This window comes from Artemia sp. Qi Xiang Cuo, chromosome 18, assembly GCF_049724085.1.
Source record: "Artemia sp. Qi Xiang Cuo chromosome 18, ASM4972408v1, whole genome shotgun sequence".
NCBI classification, from domain to species: domain Eukaryota; kingdom Metazoa; phylum Arthropoda; class Branchiopoda; order Anostraca; family Artemiidae; genus Artemia; species Artemia sp. Qi Xiang Cuo.
In genome coordinates, this window is record NC_142811.1 from 23,419,980 (window position 1) to 23,442,994 (window position 23,015).

At 37.1% G+C, this 23,015-nt stretch overlaps 1 protein-coding gene across 1 annotated transcript in view; it reads left to right on the top strand.

The window, feature by feature from the left end:
• Positions 1-20,457, top strand: part of Mtl (Rac family small GTPase Mtl) — a 35,437-nt gene extending 14,980 nt beyond the window's left edge. The window contains exons 3-4 of the mRNA XM_089104297.1: positions 2,420-2,813; positions 16,220-20,457. Coding sequence (XP_088960423.1) covers positions 2,420-2,813; positions 16,220-16,297 — 472 coding nt within the window. The 3' untranslated portion in view covers positions 16,298-20,457. The remainder of the gene's footprint in view (positions 1-2,419; positions 2,814-16,219) is intronic.
• Positions 20,458-23,015: the final 2,558 nt, after the last annotated feature.

Below are 23,015 nucleotides of genomic sequence, written 5' to 3' on the forward strand. Positions count from 1 at the left end.
CAAAAATCCTAATCTTAGCTCAATGACTCATCTTCTTTTTCTTCCAACCTTTTTTGAATCATAAAAAAAAAACTGTGCCTAGACTATTCTGTTTTCTAAGGTTAAGCATCTGTGCCTTCTTGATATCAATCTTTGAACCTATTTTTGCACCCTGAACCCTCAAAACCTACAAAATGTGTTCATTTTTCTAAAACTTTAATCTAGGACACTCTTCCCGTCTGCTTCGTCCAGGTCTAGGAGAGTTTTATCTTCCAATCTAATTTCATGCTCTTCCATAATTTTTGCTGTGTTCTTTAGCACAAAGTCCATCAAAATAATCCATAGAAGCCAGGATAGGATATAACCCTGCTTAACACCAGACAAACTACTAACCTTATTTCCTACCTTAACCGCAACAGTATTATTCCTGTACATAGCCAAATCACTTTAATGTACTTATCTGGTACGTCATACATGGATAGGGCTTTCACTAAAGCTTTTTTTGTATCAGCTGAATCAAATGTCTGTAAATCTATAATTCTATAATCTATAAAAATGTAAATCTTGTAAATCTATAAAAATGTCGTAATCTATAAAACCTAGGACTAAATGGGTATAATGATTCAAACACACTTAAAATATTAAGTTAATGGTAAAATTTGGTCTATACGTCATTCCCCTTCCTAAAATCACACCATTTTTCTCTTAAACTTTGTCGGCAGCATCTCTTCGTCTAAAAAATATCGTCATGAAAAGTAATGTGCTTCATATGAAATGAAGCCCTTGCATCTGTAATTTCCCCACTCACTCTCATAACCTTTCTTATAAGGAGTTAAATTAAAGTTTCCCAAAAATCACTTGGTTCTTGCCTTTTTCAAAAATCATATTCATAATCTTTAGTAACTTATCTCTAACTTTGCAGCCACCGTATTTCAAAAACTCACCACAAGATTAGCAACAGAGGCCTTGTAATATAGTATAGTTAGAAGTTCAACTTTTTAACAATATATCACATATTAATGCAATAATTAAAATACCATTTTTTTTTTGAAAGGCATGAAAAGTTTGTTTTATGCATTTTTGTTCTAGTGCGTGTAGGATCTAACATTTTTTGTTGTGTCTGTTTCTTACGATATATCAGAAGAATTTGCTAACCTACACCATTTAACTCTTCTAAGCAAATCCAGAAAATTGTGTGCGCGTAAATTTACTCTGAAAATGCAAGGCAGTTTTCTATATGATAAGTAGTACTGCAGCCTTCCAAAAGGGAGCAAGTTTATTTTTTTCCAGTATTTTGTTGGGTCTTTCCAAGGAGCTAATTTAGGCTCTTTATGCTTTGGTAAGTTTCTTATAGTGTTATTCCGTCATCTTACAACTTTTTATTGTTAATCGAGGCAGTCATCTCCAGATTGTGGACAGCTTAACTATTCTAAGCTTCAGAGATTGGTGCCCTTACTCCTAAGCTTGATTTTGACTTAACACACTAATAGAATCTCTACATATTGAAGATTGTTTTGAGTAGTAAAAAGTGCCCTCATGGCATTCTATTTCCTGAAAACTAATACAAACGGCAGCAGTAACTAAGCACCAAGGAATTCCAAATATCTTAACCAATTAAATCTGCTGTTTTTTTTCTCAATTAAAAAGATTTGGTATTGCCAGGATCGATCTAAAACTTTATTGTTTTATGTTCCGCCCTTGCCTGTATACGCTTATCCTGTTTGGGATCTATGTCTCACAAATGATCAGACTTGAGAAATGGAGAATATTCAAGAAGGGGTTTCAAAGCATTCTTGGTTCTTCCTTTACTACTATAATTTGGGTTTATATCAGCTTTATCTGACTTCTTTGGAAATGCGAAAACATGGAGGCACAATAGATTTAAGATAGACATATCTACGATCTCCCTAGATTTTTTTTTGGGGGGGGGGAGTATTTTCATTGAAAAATACCTTAATGGTATTTTCATTAAAAAAATCGAAAATAACGAAGTCACCTCTCCTCCCCCCGCTTCACTATTTTCATGAATTTGCGCTCCTTTTGGGAACACTTTTGTCTTTTGATTTTTTTGTCCCCCTCCTGAATGATATACAACATATTTATACTCATGTTTAGCAGGATTTTCAAACGTAAAGGTTTATTTTAATACATAATTTTTTAAGGATTTAGAGATAAAGGTTTATAAACCATAATGGTTTATAAAGATAAAGGTTTTTATAAGAGGGTTTAAATCAGCTTTACCCGACTTCTTTGGAAATGGGATAACATAAAGACACAGTGGATTTGATTTGGGAATGTGTATAGTCTGATTTTACTCTCATTCTTTATTCTTACCAAGACAACTTACAAACTAAATATTGTACTAGACGGATAAGTCAGAAAGTGAACAATAGCTAGCCAAGATAAAAAAAAAGAAAATTAATTCGGATTTATATTTCAGATTTGATAATTATTCAGCACCTATGGTGTGTGACGGCGTTGCAGTGAGTTTGGGCCTTTGGGATACTGCAGGCCAAGAAGACTACGATAGATTACGGCCCCTTTCTTATCCACAAACGGACGTCTTCCTAATTTGCTTCAGTGTAATTAGTCCGTCATCCTATGAAAATGTAACGTCCAAGTGGTATCCTGAGATTAAACACCATTGTCCAGATGCACCGATTATTTTGGTTGGAACTAAAATTGATCTGAGAGATGACAAAGATATGTTATCTTATTTGTCAGAACAAGGGATGAGTCCTATTAAACGAGAACAGGGTCAAAAATTGGCATCTAAAATTCGAGCAGTTAAATATTTAGAATGCTCTGCACTAACACAGCGCGGATTAAAACAGGTATTATTACTTTTAAATTATTCTCTTTTGATAAAATAGTTGTTATCAACATGCTTTGTTTGAACACGTGTGTATAGAAATTGTTTTTTCAGTATTTAGTATAATCGAAGCTATACTTTTTTGGGGAGTTTATTACAATTATTCCTTAAGCACCATCTCGGTTAGCCCCTCCCTATCCCTTAGAAAGCCAGGGTTTTGTGTGGTTTGAAAAATAAACTGTATTTTTTGGGCGCCAAGGCTGGCTACTCCTTTGGAGGAATCTGCACTGAATCTTGTAAGTTAATTATTCCTTGTCTTAAAATTAACTTTTCCTGTGTATCTTGCTTGTTCTGTTTACTTCCTTGCTTGGATATTATTAAGAAATCAGTCGAGTAGAAAAAATAGCTAACACGGAATATACAGTAAGTCATATAGCTCAAACAACCAAATGAATACCCCGAACAGGGACGTACGCAGGGGGGGCCGGGCCCGGGCCCCCCCCCCGAAATCTCACAGATTTTTTTCATTTTCCCATAATTTTCTGATTTTTCTCACAGAATAATGGGTTTGAAGGATTTGACCCCTCCCTGAAACAAATTGGCCCCCCCCCCGAAACAAATTCCTGCGTACGTGCCTGACCCCGAAGTATGAAAATTACATAAAAATACACAATTTTGGGTTATATAATGTTAGGAAATGGCCAAAAACCTTCGTTTCTTTACTGTCCTCCTTATTTTTTGCAAAATTTAGGCATAGTATGAGTGGTTATAGTTCTCAAATTTATAAACAAAATTCTGTTGGAATTTTGGCAACACTGCGACTAAAAACAACCTAATTTCTTAGTGTTACTAATTCATTGATGCTTTGCAATGAAAGAGTTCAAAGCTTTGAAAATCATGGTAATTGTCCATATTTGCTGAACAGTGGCGTCGATTCACGAAAACTTAGGGGGGGGGTTGCAAAAACGACCAGTTAGCCATGATAAAATATAAAATAGCTATGAAATAGAAATAAGAATGTATTTTCAAAGTTTAGGGGGGCAACCCCCCCCCCCCCCCCCCCCTTAATGAGCGCCCATGTTATTGAAAACATTTTCTGTTTCTGTATAGTGACAAACCGAGTTTTTATTCAGTGCTAGAATTTCGATAAAGCTGTAAAAAAAATAAGCTACAATCATTCCTGGTTAGGTAACACTTATTATATAGTTGAAGATTAATGTCACAGAATCATTGTCAAAATCAAGACGTTGCCCTAAGTAGATTGGACGTTACTTTAAAGCAGATGATGTTACTTTCTATAATATATCCCGATTCGTGCTTAACACGCTTTAACTACATAAATAGTAATAAAATATATCACATTATGACCTTGTTTATACTGCAGTAGGAAAAGATAAGAGATAGAAGGACTCGGTTAATATACTTCACTAGAATGTTTGGTTCAACGCACTACATCTTAGAACATTTTAAAGGCGATTTCTTGTAGCAATACCAAGATGTTTTCAGTAATATGGATCCACACTTGCCGCCGTGGAAAAAAGGGGGGGGGACTGCCAAGTAGCAATGCTACTGCAGTTCTCAAATTTGTCGACAGATTTTGTATGAAAATACCATTTTTACATATAAAAATACTTTTTGCTCAAAGAAAAGCTGTCAAAACACAAGTTGTGCTGCTAAAGTATCGACAGCTTATGGAATTCTGTCGAATTCTGCTACTGGCAGCTTTGGAACTTTTTCCATACCTACACTTGTTGTGCGGAAGGTTGAATTTATATTTTTAAAGGTAATGAGCCATCCTTGTCAAGCTTTGCAGCATTTTGGGGTGGGAGGGGGGGGGTTAAGAGACATGAGTGGTATATTTAGAAACAGCATAAAATGCCTGCTAATCAAGTGACAGCGACCATATTGCAATATCAAAAATAGGGGAAAATAGCTGTAGAAGCCTTTAAGGAAAAACCCAAAGGGATAATTTAGATTTAGCCCTTTCACCCCTGAAAATTTTTTCTGTGCAAGAAAATTCTGATTTTCTAGAATAGGGCTCATTTTGACCCTATAAAACTTCAGACTGTGTTAGAAAACCGTCGAGGTACATATTCTTAGAAAGCTCAATCCCTGTCAAATGACATTAATGAGGACTAGAAGGGTATACCAGCAAGACAACTTCGTTTATACGAAAAATATAAAAAAGGCACAAAACATATGCACAAAGTCGAGTTTTAAACTCAGTAAACATGGTAGGCTACATCTTAAAGCAATTCCTGTCTTTGTTCAGACACAGCACAACCTCACATTTCTCACAACTTGAAACCCCCTTTTTTCCTTTTGGGCACTTTTCATAGCGGCACTGGGCTTCTCGACCTTCTAAATGCACAAGGAAGTGATTTACTCGGTCATACCGGACGCTTTCGATCGTGTAAGTTGATCGCGCTGCAGGTCGGGACGGCGAAGGAGCTGGAAAATTCTCGGCATCTTGTTGCTGGTGAGGACGACCAGCTCTTCGTTTAGAGATCTGCTTCTCATATTCACACTTCAGCAGTGCTTCTGTAATTTCGTTCCGGAATTCGAAAAGTGACAAAGGTCCACTTTTTCGTCTTTGTTTCAATTCAATACAAGGCAACGAGATGATCCAGCTTGTCTACTCCTCCCATGTTGAAGTTATAGTGACCAATAACGTCAGGTCTTTTCGCATCAACCTTCTCCTTCTTCTTGTTACTCCATCTTTTCACTGCTCCACCTGCACCGCAATGATTCGACGCCATGTTTACTGCGGTGTTGTCAAACCAACACACAAGGACAAGTCCCTTTTCAATGTCGCTAACTTCGTCCCACGACCATCGTCCTTTCTTCCTAAGATCCTTCTCATCTGCAAGCTTGGCTTAGGCTATCCTGCCCTTTCTGATAGTTCCTGCTGCAAAGAAGCCATCTGCTGCCACCTTTTCAAGCAGTGGTAACGTTGTAAGGTAGTTGTCGAAATACACTTTGTGATAGACATGCTTGTCAATTTTCTCCAACAGACTAAGAACAATGGCTTCTCTTAAACCTCCAGCTTGTTCTCTGTGCTCCTCCCCAATAGGGGTACTCTTTCCCTCATAAATTTCAAAGTCATACATTATACCGGAAGAACCACAGAGAACTAAGTTTTTCAGTCCCCACGGTCTTAGCTTTGTCTTATGTATTGCTTCATCCTCGTCTGGCCTTTGAAGGGGATCATCTGCTCGTCTACACATAGGTTTTCCTCCCTTTCAAGGTCCAAACACCGCGCTCTAACAAGGGATAATACAGGCTTGACTTTCCATAATATACCATTGTCGTTCCTATCCTCTTCAGACGAAAAGTGGAGATGATTCAGTAATTTATGGTATTTATCTGTTGGAAGTGTTCTTGCGACTATGAGAAGAAAGTACTTTTTGTTCCAGTAAAGTCTTATTTGCGAAAGATTGAGGGGTCCCATAAGGATTGAGGTCCCAACCATTTGGCGTATCTCTTGGGCCAAACTTTTGCCTCTGACTGCTATAGTTTTACCGTGTTCCTTCATATGGTACAAGTCCGTCTTTTCAGCCATAATCTCAAAAAACTCAAGCGGAATATACTTATAGAAGTATTCGACAGGAGTAAGCCCCCCAGTCTGAGAGTCCCAGTCTTGTCGTTTGACGTACACTGACTTGTGTAAATTCTGACAGCCAACTAGATGGTGTTGTCACTAAATAGAAATCTCATTGATTAGTTTCGGCTATCTAGTTTTAAATGATACTACAAAAGTAGACAAATAAATGATATACCTACTTGAATTTCTAACTAGAAATTACACACCTCCAACAGCCTTTTTCCCACTTTTTTTCTAATTAAATTTTCGTCCACTCTAGCGTTCCAAACAAAACATGTGATATATCAATAGATCGGTAGATTTCTCAAGAATACAAATAGCATGGTTTTAGTTACTACTTTTCACACTAGATAGCATCTGGTGAGCAAAAATTAGCCACCCGTCATTTGACGGGCTCCGGGGCGAAAGGGTTAGGCTGGGTTTGAATTTTTGGGTTAGGTAGAAGGTAAGTAGGCCAAACTTGCAGCCGCTGAGTTGGACCACACAGCGCTAGGAATAACATTGGGAGAATGTGATATATTTAAGGCTTATGTTCCCCTTGAAAGATCCGTTTTTGCGACGAGCCTACAGCTGTAACTTCCACCAAGGGCATAAGTTATTTATTATTTTCATATCTAAACATTTACCGACATGGAATTGGAATGTTACATATACTTTTTATTAGAAAATGTTGTAAACTTGCTAAAAAATCGGAAAATTTACCTTTTTTGCATGTTTTCAAAGCATTTTTCAATCCACAAAAAAAATCCAAGGCAAATTTCAAAAATTGAAAGCTGACTCAGTTATTGAATGATGTCAAAATGTTCGTCTTACGTCGAAGAATTAATACTTCAGGACTGCTAAAAACTGAGACACAAAGCATGCAGAGGGGACATAATAGGAGATAGCTTTTGAAGCCACAGTTCACGCTAAATGATCTTAATGAAAGATGGGGTTCAAGCCGCTCTAAAAAAATGCAAAAAGTGTGACAAGAAGATTCTGAATGTACTCTGTGGTCTTTTTTTTTTTTTTTTTTTTTTTTTTTTTTTTTTTTTTTTTTGTCGTCCTTGTATTCAATCATGAGAGGATGAATCAGGGAAAATGTTTTTCAAACGATTGCAATCAAGGGATTTTTGGGATTTTGATTCGATCCCACAGTAGGCCTAACTCAGTTTCGTGTAAATTTTACATTTGTGTGGAGCAATACTGTTTTACTAGCTATTTTATTGTGAAATTATATTATGACATGTTTATTATGAACTTGTGACCTACGAAATTTCTTTTTTTTTTTTAAGTTAAATTAGGGTTTATTCATCAACCAAAAAATAACAAAATCCAGAAGCTAAGCTTGTACAGGAGATCACTACCCCAACTAGGCCTAAAAACAACAAAAAAGAACTGTCACATAAAAATCCCTAATAAGCGACCCATACCACCCCTACTAATTATCAACTCATCAATTCTCAGCATCCAACATGTTTGACCTTGTCCTTCGCTATCCATCAACCAAACACAACCCCCCCCCCCTCAAAAAAAAAAAATAATTACAAATTAAAGGCAAAAAAGACCGGAGAACTGACTCACTCACCCCCACATACCCTATAACAGTGTTCTTTTTTAACAGACTTCTAAATTCAAAGACATCGGTCACCTTCTGGATCTCATCTGGTAGACTATTCCAAGCACGAGGGCTAACATTGCGGATACAAAACATTGACCTAGTCATCACAGGCTTAGGTGGTCTAAATTCATTCGAACGTCTTAAACTTTAAGAATGTGCACTAGAAACAGGCATAAAAAATCTTGAAAGCAAATTGGTAGCATTTTATTCTGATGTTTAAACATAAAACTTAATCAATCCAAAAAATGGAACAATATGCAGTTCAGCATACCTTGCTCTAACCGAGGAACGCTTATCATAGCTTTATTATCACAGCTTTATTCTGTAATACTCTAATCTGTGAGTATTCAAACACAAACGTTGGAAGACCAAACCAATATACAATAAATCAAATACGGATGAATAAGGGAGAAATAAAGCATTCTGAGAACCGGTCTTGGGAAAGTACGCTTTAGCTTCCGTATAAATTCCCAAATTTCGGGCAACCTTAGTTGCAATTTGATTAATATGGTCTTTGAAACTCCAGCACTCATCAACTATCACTCCAAGAAAGTTCACTGCTCTAAAACGTACTATAGCCTTCCCATCAAGTTCTAGTTTCTCAATCCAGGGGTAGTAATTTACGTTTCTCCCGTAAATCACAAATGGACCTTTTTTATGATTTTATTTAAGTTTATTAACTCTCATCCATTTTTCTATTTGTTCCATTCCCTTTTTCAGAATTAATAGAAGTTCACTTTCCGTCCTCGCAGCAACTGTAAAATGTGTATCGTCAGCAACACTAGAAATTATAGTTCTGGGTCCGCGATCCTCTTTATCCAATTCAATTTGAATATCAAGGAAATGATCGGTATCCCTTGACACTATTCGTTTTTATCGCTGTGTTTCATGCCACGTTATATTGTCAAATTATATTAATATTTTCTATAAAAAAAAATTAGTTGTTAACAAAAAATTTTTAACAAAGGATACTCTCATAAATCCCTCCAACTTACTGAAACTTGTATCCCCCTCTCTAAAAGCCTTATTTACTTAGGAATGCCTATTGGAGATTCAATTTAGGAAACTATTAAGCTTGCCATCCAAAATCTTCAAAAAGGGCAAGGATAGTTTCGATATTTATAGTTCTGAGTACCTATAATTTTGCTATATGCTCATCCTGTTTTGAAATTAAAAAAAAAAAAATGATGTGCTCTAAAACTGGATTCTGGCACAATTTTTGTAAGATGATTAAATTTAAAAAAAAAAAAGTTTTTTTAACTGAAAGTAAGGAACGACGTTAAAACTTAAAACGAACAGAAATTATTCCTATATGAAAGGGGCTGTCCCCTGCTCAACGCCTCGCTCTTTACGCTAAAGTTTTTTATTGTTAACAAAATAGAGTTTTGAGACAGTAAAACTTTAGCGTAAAGAGCGAGGCGTAGAGGAGGGGACAGCCCCTTTTATATACGGAATAAGTTCTGTTCGTTTCAAGTTTTAACATCGTTCCTTGCTTTCAGTTAAAAAAAAAATTTTTTTTATTTTATTTTGAAGGTTTTTGAATTAATGCAGGTTTTGATTTTGGCTTACCGTATATGCATAATTAAAACAAAATCTGCATATTAATTTTACTTTTATTTGGTTGAATGACTTTCTCGAAAGTTGTTTAGTTTTATTTACGAACGTTTTTATTAGTATTAAATATACGTAACTTACGAATTAACATACGTAACGAACTTCTATATTCATAGATTTTTAATACGTATATTAGGGGGTTCGCCCCCTAGTCAATGCTCTTTATACTAAAGTTCGAATTGTGTTTCAATTCTTTAAAAATGACCCTTAATCACAATGGCCGTTAATTAGAATAAATAGCTCTTATGAAATTACTAAAAACTCTTTGGCTTAAAGAGCTAGATATTGACTAGGGGGTGAACCTAATCATATACGTAATATTTTCTGTTCGTTTTAAGTTTTGATGTTGCTCCTCACTTTCAGTTGAAAAACTTGTTTTTTTTTTAATTAATTTCCGATCTTTTTCTTTAATAATACTGGGAAATCTGGCGCCCCTTCATAGCAATGTCCCTTCCCCCATGAAAACTTCCTTCATGGAAAGATCCTCCCATATAACCCCCGACCCCCCCCCTTCCACCTACCAGAAAAAATCCCCCTGAAAACGTCTCTATACTTCCCAATAACCAATACTATATGTTAACATTGGGTAAAGTTCATAACTTTCAGCCCTCCCCCCGGGGACTTCGGGGGATCAAGTCATCCTAAAAGATAAAGTTATCATATTTTCGACCATGCTGAACAAAATGGCTATCTCAAAATTTTGATCGAGTGACTTTGGGGAGGGGTCCTAGTTGCCCTCCATTTTTGGTCACTTAAAAAGGGCACTAGAACTTTTAATTTCTGTTCTAATGAGCCCTCCACGATATTCTAGGACCACTGGGCCGATACGATCACCCCTGGAAAAAACAAACAAATAAACACTCATCCGTGATCTTTCTTCTGGCAAAAAATGTAAAATTCCATATTTTTGTAGATAGGTGCTTGAAACCTCTACAGTAGGGTTCTCTGATACGCTGAATATACTTTACTTACTTACTTAAAGCTCTTGCTCGGCAGCGTCGCCAGCGTAGAGGGAACCAGTCGTCAGCGCCGTCAGTCTTCTCCAGAGTGGTCGGTTCAGGGCGAGGGTTGTCGCTTCAGCCGGGTTGATGTTTCTGGAGGCGAGCCGATCACGGATGACGTCCGCCCATCTGGTGCGTGGTCTTCCCCTAGGACGCCTCCAGCCGTTTGCAGCAGGGTCGAAATCGAAGATGAGCCGGGCGGTTGTTTGGGCAGGCAGACGGAGCAGATGACCATACCAACGCAGCGAGCGAGACTCAAGCTGCTCGGACAGGGGTGGGAGTTTGAAGGACCTGAGGATTTCCGAATTTCGTACTCTGTCGGACCATCGGGAGCGTTCGATTTTTCGGAGGTATTTCGTCTGGATGGCATCTACCTTCAGCGTCTGTGTCTGAGTCAGCGACCAAGTCTCGGCAGAATAGAGCATAACGCTGGCAACCGAAGCAGAATATATTCGTGCTTTGGTGAGACGGCTCATCTGGGGTTTATGGAAGACTGTTTTTAGAAGGCGACCGAAGACAGAATTTGCTTTTGCCGCTCTTGCTGATATTTCGGCATCTAGGCTTCCGTTTGAGCAGACAATTGAACCAAGGTAGGTAAACTGCTTTACTACCTCTACAGTTTAGCCACAAATTTCCACAGATGACAGGGGGTTGGACGGCGTTTTCTCAACGGCCATTATCTTGGCCTTTGACCAATTTATTTTCAGACCGAGTTTCTCAGCGGCAGAGGCCAGTGTTTCCAGTGTAGTTTTGAGGTCACTAATGTTTTCGCATATTAGCGCCACGTCGTCGGCAAAGTCGACGTCTGAAAGAACTCTTCCAGCAAAGCCTATGCCAAACGGCTGCACCTGCTGTGTTTTATTCAGGATGTGATCTATTACACAGTTAAAGAGCTCAGGTGCAGCGGCACATCCTTGCCGGACACCATTTTTAATTTTGAAATATCCAGAAGGCCGTCCATTTACGATCACCGCACTTTCAGTGTTATTATACAGCTCTTTGAGGAGACGGACGATTTTCGTGGGTACGCCAGCAAACTGAAGGATTAGCCATAGTGACTGCCTATCGACAGTGTCGAAGGCAGATCAAAAATCGACAAAGGCAATGTACGCCTTCCTCTTATATTCTAAAGTTTTATCTACTAGCTGTCTAATCGTATGGATTTGCTCGGTGGCGGACCTGCCTGGCATGAAACCAGATTGCTGGGGGCGACGGAGGGCATGGAGGTATCTTGTTGCCCGTTTGAGAAGCAGCATAGCGAAGAGATTTCCAGGAACTGAGAGTAAAGTTATGCCACGATAATTGCTACATTGTGCTTTGCTCCCCTTCCTCTTGTAGATTGGTACATGTAGGCCCTTCTTCCAGTCTGAGGGGGTTTTTTCAGAGTGCCACACAAGGTTAAACAGCATTTGTAGCCAGAGGATCATGGCTGGACCCCCATTTTTAAGGAATTCCGATGTTAGGCCACATATTCCTGGCGCTTTGTTATTCTTTAGCTTGTAGGTGGCAGCTTTTATTTCCTCCGCTGTAAATCCAGGACCATTAGGAGAAGGTATGGTAGTAGCCGCAGCAACCGCAGGCTCGTGGTCCGTCTGGTCTGGTGGATCTGAGTTGAGCAGTTTCTCAAAGTGGTCCTCCCACTGGAGGAGGCATTGGGATTGGTCGTAGATATTCTCACCGCTAGCGCTTCGAAGGTATGTGTAGTTTGAGTGTGCTGACCTGGCAGCTCACGAAGAATCGTGTAGGTGGCTCCACTGCCCTCTTTCTTGGTGGCCTCTTGCAGTTCGGATGCCTTGCTGTCAATAAAAGCCTTGCGGTCTTTATACAGCATGGACTTGCGCTCTTTCTTTAGCGGTCTGTATGTAGCCATGTCCCTGCCAAGACGTGCTTCTCGCCTGAGCTCTATGATGGTAAGGGAGTGATTACTGATCCAGTCCTATTTCTTCCGTTGCCTCATTCCAACAACGTCAGTTGCTGCCGCAAGAGTGTTCTCTTTGAAGGACATCCATGCAACTTCACTATCATCGCATTGGCCAAGGACCTCAAATCTGTTGGATATCTCCACATGGTACCGCTCAGCCAGAGCGGGGTCCTGTTGGATGCAACCGGCATCAATTTTCCGAGAAGACTGGCTGTTCTTCATAGCTTTGAGGCGGAGCTTAATTTTGGCCGCTACCAGTCGGTGATCGGTGTTCCCAAGCTCAACGTCACGGTAGGTGCGGCGGTTCTAAGCAGACGACAGCCATCGTCGACGTACGATGATGTAGTCGAGTATCTTCTTTGTTGATCCGTCATTGCTATACCAGGTGTACTTGGCTATATTTGGTCTCTGGAACCATGTGTTCGCAATCGTTAGATTGTGGGCCAGACAATAATTCAGCAGCCTCTCTCCATTATTGTTTAGGCTATCCACTGTAACAGGTCTAACAGGGAGATCCCACAGGCCTGATTCGTTTGAAACACTTACATTCAAGTCTCCTAGTAGGAGGAGGTAGTCGTGGGGAGGTACAGAATATAGTTCAGAACTAAGCAGGTTATAGAAATCGTCTTTGTCTTCTTCATCAGCGTCGTTTGTGGGGGCATAGCACGTAATGACAGTTTTTTTGCCGTGCTTCCCATCCAGTCTTGCGGTCAGGAGTCTAGGCGATACTGGTTTGAATGACAGGAGGGCCCTACGTGCAGCACTGTTCAGTACTAGGCCAACGCATCCTCTTCTTTGGCTACCGCCAGACCACAGCAATGTGCGTCCTTCACCTATGTCCTCTTCACCATGTCCAGGGAGGTGTGTTTCGGTGACTCCAGCTATTGTGACTTTATATTTTTTTTAGTTTTTTTGCTAAAAGAAGCTTCGACCAGGGGTGGTTCAGCGTCAGGACGTTCCAGGTGGCCACATTGGTGCCACCTTGGTCAACGATGTTCAGAGGGGATTGTCCTTGGGTGGTCCGAGGTCGATATGGGGTTTGAGATGATGTATCCGAGGCTGAATTTCTGGTTCCATTCGTAGCAATAGAAGTTTCAGGAGGAGGGCTGCCAACCCAACCGTCCCTAGATGCATTTGGTTCTCTGATGGCTAGCCAGGTATCCAGAGGCACGTGGAGGTCGTTCTTCATGCGCCAATTTGCATGGGAACTAACTCCGGACGAGCATCATTACCTCCAACTACGCTGAATATGATGGTGGGATTTTCATTAAGGTTTTATACCTTTTAGACGGTCTTTCACCCTGTTTTCTAAAATCGACCAAATTTTCTCAGGCGCCTAACTTTTGATGGGTAAGACTAAACTTGATGAAACTTATATGTTTGAAATCAGCATTAGAGTCTGATTCTTTTGATCTATCTATAGGTATCAAACTTCTGTTTCTTAGAGTTTCGGTTGCTATTGAGCCGGGTCATTCCTTACTTACAGTTTGTTACCACGAACTGTTTGATTTTGTTAAGAAAGCTTCTTTTCTTCAATTCATTAATGAATTCAGGGTCAATCTTCAGTTATGTGGTAATATCTCTTTTGGTGTATTGTATGTTTTTGACGTGTCTTATGATCACACCTTAGAATTGTTTCGATATATGTTTAAATTTCAATAACTATAACCATAAACGTTTATATTTGTCTCAGAAGTTGCAAACAATTAGGAGTGGGACACAACTTTGGAAAATGGTGCATTATACAGAGAGCATGATGCACTTAATTACAAAAACGACAAAAACCGCCAAACGCCATCTTCTGCCAAAAATTGGCAAAAGACGTGGTTAATGTAAATCAATTTTGAACTAATAAAGCGCGGAAGTTTTTAATCTCACCGCTACTTATGTTCATCCGATAGCGTACAGGTAAATATGTGTGGCTCTTTGGAGTCGGGACCCTTACCTTACCTAATGTGCATATACTTCGGATTTTTTGGAAGATATTCCTCTATTTTGTCTATTCTCCTGGCGTTTGACGAAATGACACCCCTTCCCTTCCCCTAAAAACAAATCAGCGGAAGTGTATATACATGCGTTTAGGACGGAACTTCAACGCCTATTTCTAAAGTAATAAAGGGATTCGATATCTTAAAATCATTTTAGCGAGCCTCAGCGTTGGGCGGCCGTCTCAAAGACGAAGGGCTCATTCCTCCTAGAGGACTAGCCACCATTGAAAGCTATTAAGAATCTGTGGGTTGATTATGAAATTTGATTGAAAAGACATAGAAATATTCCGTCTCCTGTGTCAGCGCGGATTGTCAATCAAAACGGGAACACCACAGGGAACTCCCGAAAGCTGTCAAGTTGCTCAAATGATATTTTCTTTGAGCTGATTTTTGCCGTTTTCCTAGCAGATGTGCTATAAAATTTTTAGGGACTGCCATTTCCTGAACTTCAAAATGAAGATTCTGCTCCATTTAATCGAGACAAAAATTGTACTTTCTAATGATACTTTCCATTGAAACTGAACATATCCCTGCGGTACAAAAGAGGAAAAGCTAAATGTTTTTTTAGGATTTTCGGGAAAGTAGGTGTTGGCTTTTAGTTTTCCTTTTGTTTATTTGGACCTCTGATCAAGTTATGGCAAGCTTTATAAGTTATAGCAAGATCGCCCAATATATTCTGAATAGTTCGGCTGCACGACTGCAAAAGTTTATAATGGACAAGACAGAGTGATCCTTTAAGTTATCGAATCCCCTTAAAGAAAAGGGACTTGAGCGAATTCCGATTAATCGTCCCATCATTAATCTCCAGTCTGCGTAGTTTCAGATTATTCCTTTGACCTGTTATTTGTTGTTACTTTTTACAAAGGTATTTTCCGCTTTTCGCACACTGATCGTCTGCGATAAGAGCATGAGAGATTTTGTGTTCAAACTTCCGTAATTAGCTTTGTCTGCCGAAACCCAAATGGATTGCTAATTTAGAATCCATTCATTTCTATGAAGCCGTATTGGTGCATGGGGAAATACGAGGATAATATCTCCCTATGAACCATAAGAGGAGCATTAACCTTTAGAAGTTAGAAATCCGCTCTCTCTAGAATTCGGGTAAATACATTAAAGTAGCCTAGTATATCGGAATTTGAAGCCTAAGATTTGACTTCTTGCATGGAAGAATTTGTAAGTTTTTGGATCCTCTAATAAGAGGAGCATTAACCTTTAGAAGTTAGAAATCCACTCCCTTTAGAAATTTGGGCAAATACATTAAAGTAGCCTAGTATATCAGTATTTGAAGCCTAAGATTTAACTTTGTGCATGGAAGAATTTGTAAGTTTTTGGACCCTCTAATAAAAAGAGCATTAACCGTTCAGAAATGGTATACTTTTTTGTAGCGATGAATGATATGGACTGTCTGTAAGGAAGGGAAGCAAGTCTATTTTTATTACTCAAAGACAAAATACCTTGTATATACCAAAATGTTGTGAAAATAGCCACTGTAGGGTGCAAGTTAAGCTTGGAACATGTTAAATGGTCTTGAAGAATAGAACCAATAATGAAAGGGACAATTTTTGCTATTTAACTTCAGGAGCTCTTGTACCGACTTTTTTTTTTTTTTTTTTTTTTTTTTTTTTTTTTTTTTTTTACTGATTTACTTTAATGCAGAATCCTCCATTCGCCATATTAATCTTAATTACCACTTTTTTAAGGTATTTGAAGAAGCCGTAAGAGCCGTGATACGACCCGAGCCTGTGAAAAGAAAGCAAAGAAAGTGTGCAATATTGTAGCATATCTGACCTAAACGACAATTAAGGATCAGTGGAATGAACTTGTGTAACTGCCTTAGAGATAATGTCAGTGTACTTTTAGACTAACCTATGCGTACCTGCATAGTAGGATTTGGTTAGTACTAAATCTAGTAGTGGATTTGAATGTGTGAACCTTGGCATCTATTTACAGTTGGATTTTTCAGGCTAGATTCAAAGGGGAAATGCTTGTTCTTTTTGTTCTTATGTTCTTTTTTTAATCACGAATAGGGATTGACAGATTACCTCTTGGATACTAAGAGGTCCCTTTTTAATATTTTTTTTTTAGCTGTAACAAGCTTTTCATATAATGTACATTTTTTTTATGTCTATGAAAGGCCAAAAAAACGCAGATCGTCGTCGCCAAAGCCAAATGGTGTATTTCAGTTTTTATTAAAGTTTATGAAATAAGTTATCAAGTGGACCTTTAAATATTTGTCGCCTACGCAGAAAGCCAGTTGCTTTGTGAGAGGTAGAAATGCCTAGCCACAATCTGTAAGAAAAGAAATTTATCAGAGCCGGCAGTTTAGATACCATCTAACATAATCTTACATGTTATGTACCTATATGAAGCCGATTTACTCAAATGTATATTCTAATTTACATTTTTTCTCTTATGTCCGGGCCACATTTTAGTCACAATTGTTGATAAAACACCCTCGACAACAGCTACTACAACTTTAAAGTGTGTTTTTTTTTCTTCTTTTGATTGACCAATCACAGATCAGATTTAAGTTGTAATATTTTGAAACTAAAAACGGTGGAAGCTTAAAAAAGCAGGTTTCATATCTGTTAAATGAATCTGCCAAAAAAGACACAGTCATAGCATTAACAGGGAACACCTGGGATACAAAACTAGTTTTAATCAAGGCCGTATTCAGAATTTTCATTAGAGGGGGGGGGGGCTTAAAAATGCATCGTTTTTTATGTATATTTGTTAGCCCTTTAGGATTTGGGCAAAAAATTCGGAGGGGGGGGGGTCTTCAAACCCGGTAGCCCCCTCCTCTGAACATAGTCTTGGTATGGATACTGGCTTTTCAAACCAATGTATTTCATTTTCGATTTTCCGCTTCTGTAGTAAAGCTGACGTTAAAATCGAGGTAATAACAGTGTCGTTCTTGAATTTTGGCTTTTTTTTATCGACAGTTGTGGCTATGGTGTTGTTTGCGCTCAAAGCTAGAAAACCTCAATGTCACATAAAATAATGATAACTTGAGATACTCTGTTTGGTTTTGGATACTGTTCTTGTTATTGTATTGTCAATGACTCATTTAATACTGCTTCGCGAGTTACATAAATTAAAGTTTTTTTTAAAAGCCCTTATATTGTAAATGATGTTAAAATATTTTAAACTATGAGATCGACCTTTTTTTTTAATGATTTATAAGACGCAATAGATTTTGTTTTATTATAATATTAATATCTGATTCAAAATCGCTAAATTTTCCTTTACATTATTTTTCCTTTTCTTGGAAGTAAAAACGAACCAGAGCCATTCCTAGGGAGGAGGGGGGGCAACCAGGGAAGTTGCCCTGGGTGCCGTGTCTGGGGGGGCGCTTATGGGGAATTGCCCGCTCTGATCCATTTTTTCACTTTGATCTGGAAATTTTGATATTAGCAACGAAAATCTGATTTTCTGCTAATTATCTTATCGCCCCGAGTCATTTAATGAATCATATTTTACACGTATAGAGGTTTCTGTAGAATATAAATGAAAATTTTATTATTCAGTTGGGATTCTTAAAAAAAATGAATAGTGTTCAAATTGTACCTTGCTGTTAATTTTTTAGAAATTTGAAGAGGTTCCAAGTATTATTTAAAAAAATAGTGATGAACCTCATCAAATTAGTCATTGAAAATAAGTTTAGTGTACTTTTTATATTGAAAGCGGAAAAATGATTGCAAATAACTTTCTAGTAATAACTTTCTGCTAAAACGAGAGGGAAGAGTAACTTGAATGCCTACAGAAAGAAGATCCTATGAATTTCATTTTCAAAGATCAGAATAATAAGATTTTTTTATGAGAATACTAATCTCAGAAGAACATCCTAGCCGACCTTCCTTGTGTCTGGGTGTGTGGGTTAAGTATTCCCTTTAGAAGTAATCAAAGATTGATAATTTCTAGAAAGAGATTCAAAGAAATTTTCTTAAATTATTCTGATCAAAGTTCATTTTTGATGTGGTCACTGTGTAATATAAAAAAGGATGTTTCTATTTATATTTTTGTAGTAACTGTCTGGGAATCGCGTGACGGCGGTTTATTGCGACACCAAAAAGCTTATGTATAGTATACGCATCAAAAATGCAAATATGAATACAAGTGCAAAGAAAATCTGATGGGGTGCAAAAAAAAAAAATCTGTTTTCTGATCAGCCACAGTGAATTTAAACCTGCTGCTATTTTTAACGGCTCAGTGAAATGTTTCAGCGTATCTGATGTCGTGAAGCGTGAGCACGTGGTAAAAATGGACGAAGTCTGACGTAACGTGCATTTACATCTGTTGTTGTGTTAAAAATTTTGCCTTTCAGCACAAAGTATAATCCAAAAAGATGTTAAATATAGGTATAAACTCCTGGGGGGGGGGGGGGCGTCAAGCCACCTAGGTACTCCTTGGATGGGGAGAGGGTAAGCCCCTGTATAATAAGCATAAAACGATTCTACGAGGCCCATATATATTATTTTTTATTATAATAGGATCGAGTTATACCCAGTTATAAATCTCGAAAGATGTTTTGACAAGAACGTTGACGGAGCAGCTCTTTTGATTGCGTTCTTCTTTAAAGTTTTTTTTTGGTTTTAAATTGATTAGCGTAGTAGTAATTGGATTCTAATTACGACAAATTTGTTTTTAAGCCTTCCACTATTTTATAGATCACTCTGAAATATTTAAAGGGTAGCTCCTAGTCATATAGAGGACTAAATGTTGATGACGTAGACGTAAGCATACCATTTCTCTTTGTTTACACTGCAGTTATTTTTCTGTTCTAAAGGTTGTCAATCTTCATTCTTCTATATGACAACAAATAGCCATATGCGGATTTTAATTGGTTCCATTATCTATTTAATTTCTTATTTATGTTTATCTTTAGTTTCAGCTTTTATCTTTTAAAAGTTAGCCACGATTTGGATGAATTTATGTGTGATTATCAACACGAAACTAAGTTCCGACGGTAGATCGGAAAATTTGTAAAGCGATATTCTCATAAGAACTCCCAGAAAAAGTATGGTAACTGTATATGTGAATATCTATCTAAGCAAGAAAATCGGTTGGTTTTACTGCCTGGAGAAGCGAATTGAACAATTTTGATCCAAAATAAAAGCGAAGCGAATATTTCCCCATACAGAGACATTTTTTTTTATCAGGCAAAATTTGATTCCTGTCAGAACCTGGCGTAGCCATATGATTTTTTAGCAGCTAATATTCAGACTAATGTTATGAAAAAAAGAAATCCAAAAGATTCTTTTGGACAAAATTGAGGTCCTGTCATCATAGGAAGGCGTTTTTAAAGATAAACGGATTTTTTCACCAATCTGCATCAAGTCTATAACTAATTTTTAACAAGGAAACTGCGCCAGGTTTCCGAATATAGTAATACTCAAATCTATCGTTATGTTGTTGCTCTTGCCCAGTAAATGGTTTACAGGCTTTTAAGTAACCAGTAATTATATATTTATATATATATATATATATATGACCAGTAATTATATATATATATGTATATACATTTATATAAGACCAGTAATTGTATATGTATATATATATAAAGTTTCTAAAAATTTAAAATATATGAAATTTCTTACCACAAAAAGGTCAAGTTTAATTACCCGGCTCCAGGGAAGAGTGTCGTTCCCACTGTGCTGTGGGTACTACCATTAAAAGTCTTAACAGAAACGATAACCCTCTTCATTATCTTTTTACAAGGTTAGTCAATTCTTAATGCATTTACATATTGGTTACAATTCAGGTAAAGTGTAAGATCGGAAGTCTAAGCTGAAGAGTTTGTGAAAGTTCTAAGAGAATAAAATAGTTTGAAAAACAAATTAGAAATAGAAGGATCTACAATTGGTGTGAAATCGTCGCCACATGAAATATATATATATATATATATATATATATATATATATATATATATATATATATATATATATATATATATATATATGTATATATATATACATATATATATATATATATATGACATCTTCCTTCTGAAGATGTCAACCGCTAAATATTTACCAGGGTCAAGAATAGGTACTCAGTGCGTAATCATCCGCTTCACATTATATGTGCCTTTGAACCGAAGTCGTAAAATGTAGTTTTAGTTATTTTATACCCCCCCCCCCCAAAAAAAAAAAAAAGAAAAAAAAAATGTTTTAGCCTCAACGCGACAGTTTAATTGATTAGCTTTTTCATAATGGGCTTATAGTTCTTCCTGATTTAAGTTTTTTTGAATATGCACATTACTGTTGGTAAAGACTAAGCTTTGAAGAAACTTCTATGGTTTAATTGAAGAACTATGTACCATAATTCTAATATATTCTCAGGGCTAGTAACGGAAACAGTAAGAAATGGACTTCGGCTTTTTGTTTAACGTATTCTACCAAAAAAGTGTGTATCTAAGTTTTTGAGGTAAACGTAGGTGTATACAGCCAAAATTTTTCCTAGATAGGTAGCAGAAATTTACTGAATAGCCAAAAAGTTAATTATAATGGTATGATTTTCAAAGTCCATGGGGGAAGGGAGGCTTCCCATTATTTTTCGGGAGAATCTCCGCCATCAATTCCTGTAGAGAATCCAAAATCTTTTATGTAAAATGATTGGTCTATTTCGAAAAGGTGCTTTCTATAACGAAGGGCTAAGAGCTTGACTTCCAGTCATTGTAAAGTTGGATGTTTGCTATGCGTTCATAACTCAAGCAAAACCTTGACAGCTGTCTTCGATTGAGAGATTGTGCGCAGGTTTTCATAACCATTTTAGTTTCGAGATTATGGCTAAACTCCCTTTTTTTTAAGAATTGAAATATATTGCTGTAAAGTTTTAAATTTGTGACCTTTGTGCATTCCGCCGTTAATGATGGAGTGTCTTTTTGTATGTTGCCTTGCTTCAGCTCAGATCCTTTGTCTCATTTTTACTCTGTCTTTTAATAATAGAGAATAGTAGGTTGCTTGTGGAAACTTCAACCTTGAAGCGATATTACCATTGTTTATATTTTTTTTTTTTTATGTGGGTTAGCGGGTTTTTTTTTTGGTATGGCTGGCGTGCAGTAAATTTTAGGCTTCTTTGCACAAACCAAACTTAGGTTTAAAAAATCGTTTGGCAATTTATATATATTTGTACTGCTAGCACTTCAGAGCTTGTAAATAGTTTTACTAATTATGAAGTTATATTGCTAATAGTACTCTTATATTTTGTATAATGCATGGTGAGAAAATCTTGGTTTATTTTTCTTTTTTTTATATCTTTTAAATGGTAAACAGAAACATAATTTTGGTTGATTTTCGTTAAATGCTAGTATGTCTATCAATTTATAGCATTTCCTATATAATCATTTTGTTGTCAGTTTGTTAGTTTACCGAAATTCCAGCGACTTTCAATGTTAGAAATTGAAAGTTTTTTCGATATATCGATTCTGTAACAGTCGCTATTCTGTGCCTCGAATTATTATTTAACGTAGACAGCTGGATTGGATCATAGCTCGATCTATGTGTGTTGTCCTGCTTACGATTCTCTGAATGATATAAGTAATAGAAAAGTTAAATTTGAATGAAAAATTATTCTGCTCTTGCTATTGTGGTTACCTAGAACATGGGTCATCGTAATGGCAATGCTTAGCCAGAATTCCATAAATAAGTTAGATACAACTAAATTTAAATTTGGGAATCTCGAAATAGATAAATAAATAAATCTGGAGGAAATTTTTATTAGGATTAAAATCGTAAAATTTATTAGTTCTATATAGAGGCGTAGGTAGGTCTTTCAATATTCGGTGGCAAAATCAGTTTTTAATGATATTGCATGAAATTGAAGTTTTTTGGAATGGATTATTTTTTTTTTCAAATTTATCTGAATATACTTAAATTTTATTAAGTTCTATGCAGAGGTTTAAGCAGGCTTTTTGTCCCCCCCCCTCTCCTTACAACGTAAGTGGGCCTGTCTTTCATGAAATGTACGATTCTTCTATCTAAGTGGCGCCCCAACACATGCTACGTCCAGAGTTGTACTCCCTAGTTGTGCTACAGGTTCTATATATGAATTGATCAGTCAGTAAATTGTATCAATTTTAACACAAATAGTCGGTAAATACATAAGAATCGACGTTATTTAGATTAAATCGTGGAGCCTTGTCAAAAGTTTTTAGGGGAGAATCTAGTGCAAATACTGGCAATTTATCCGTTCTAACCAGACCTAATACTGCCATTACCGCACACCTAGCAAGGGGAGAGGAAGTGTGTTTCTTTTGTCAGCGATTGTTGACAAGTTGAAACTAGAATTCTTTTTTTTTTGCAAATAACGCAATATCGTCTGTCTAATGCATGGGATGAACATATGTTCTAACTAGGATGGTAATCTAATAGTTTCATTTCTTCTCACATATAGTTTAACGCTGTTGTAACTAATCATGGAATGTAACAACCTGTTGAATGTCTGAAATGAAAAAGCAATATAGTAATAATAACAGTTTTTGTAAAACATAGTAAA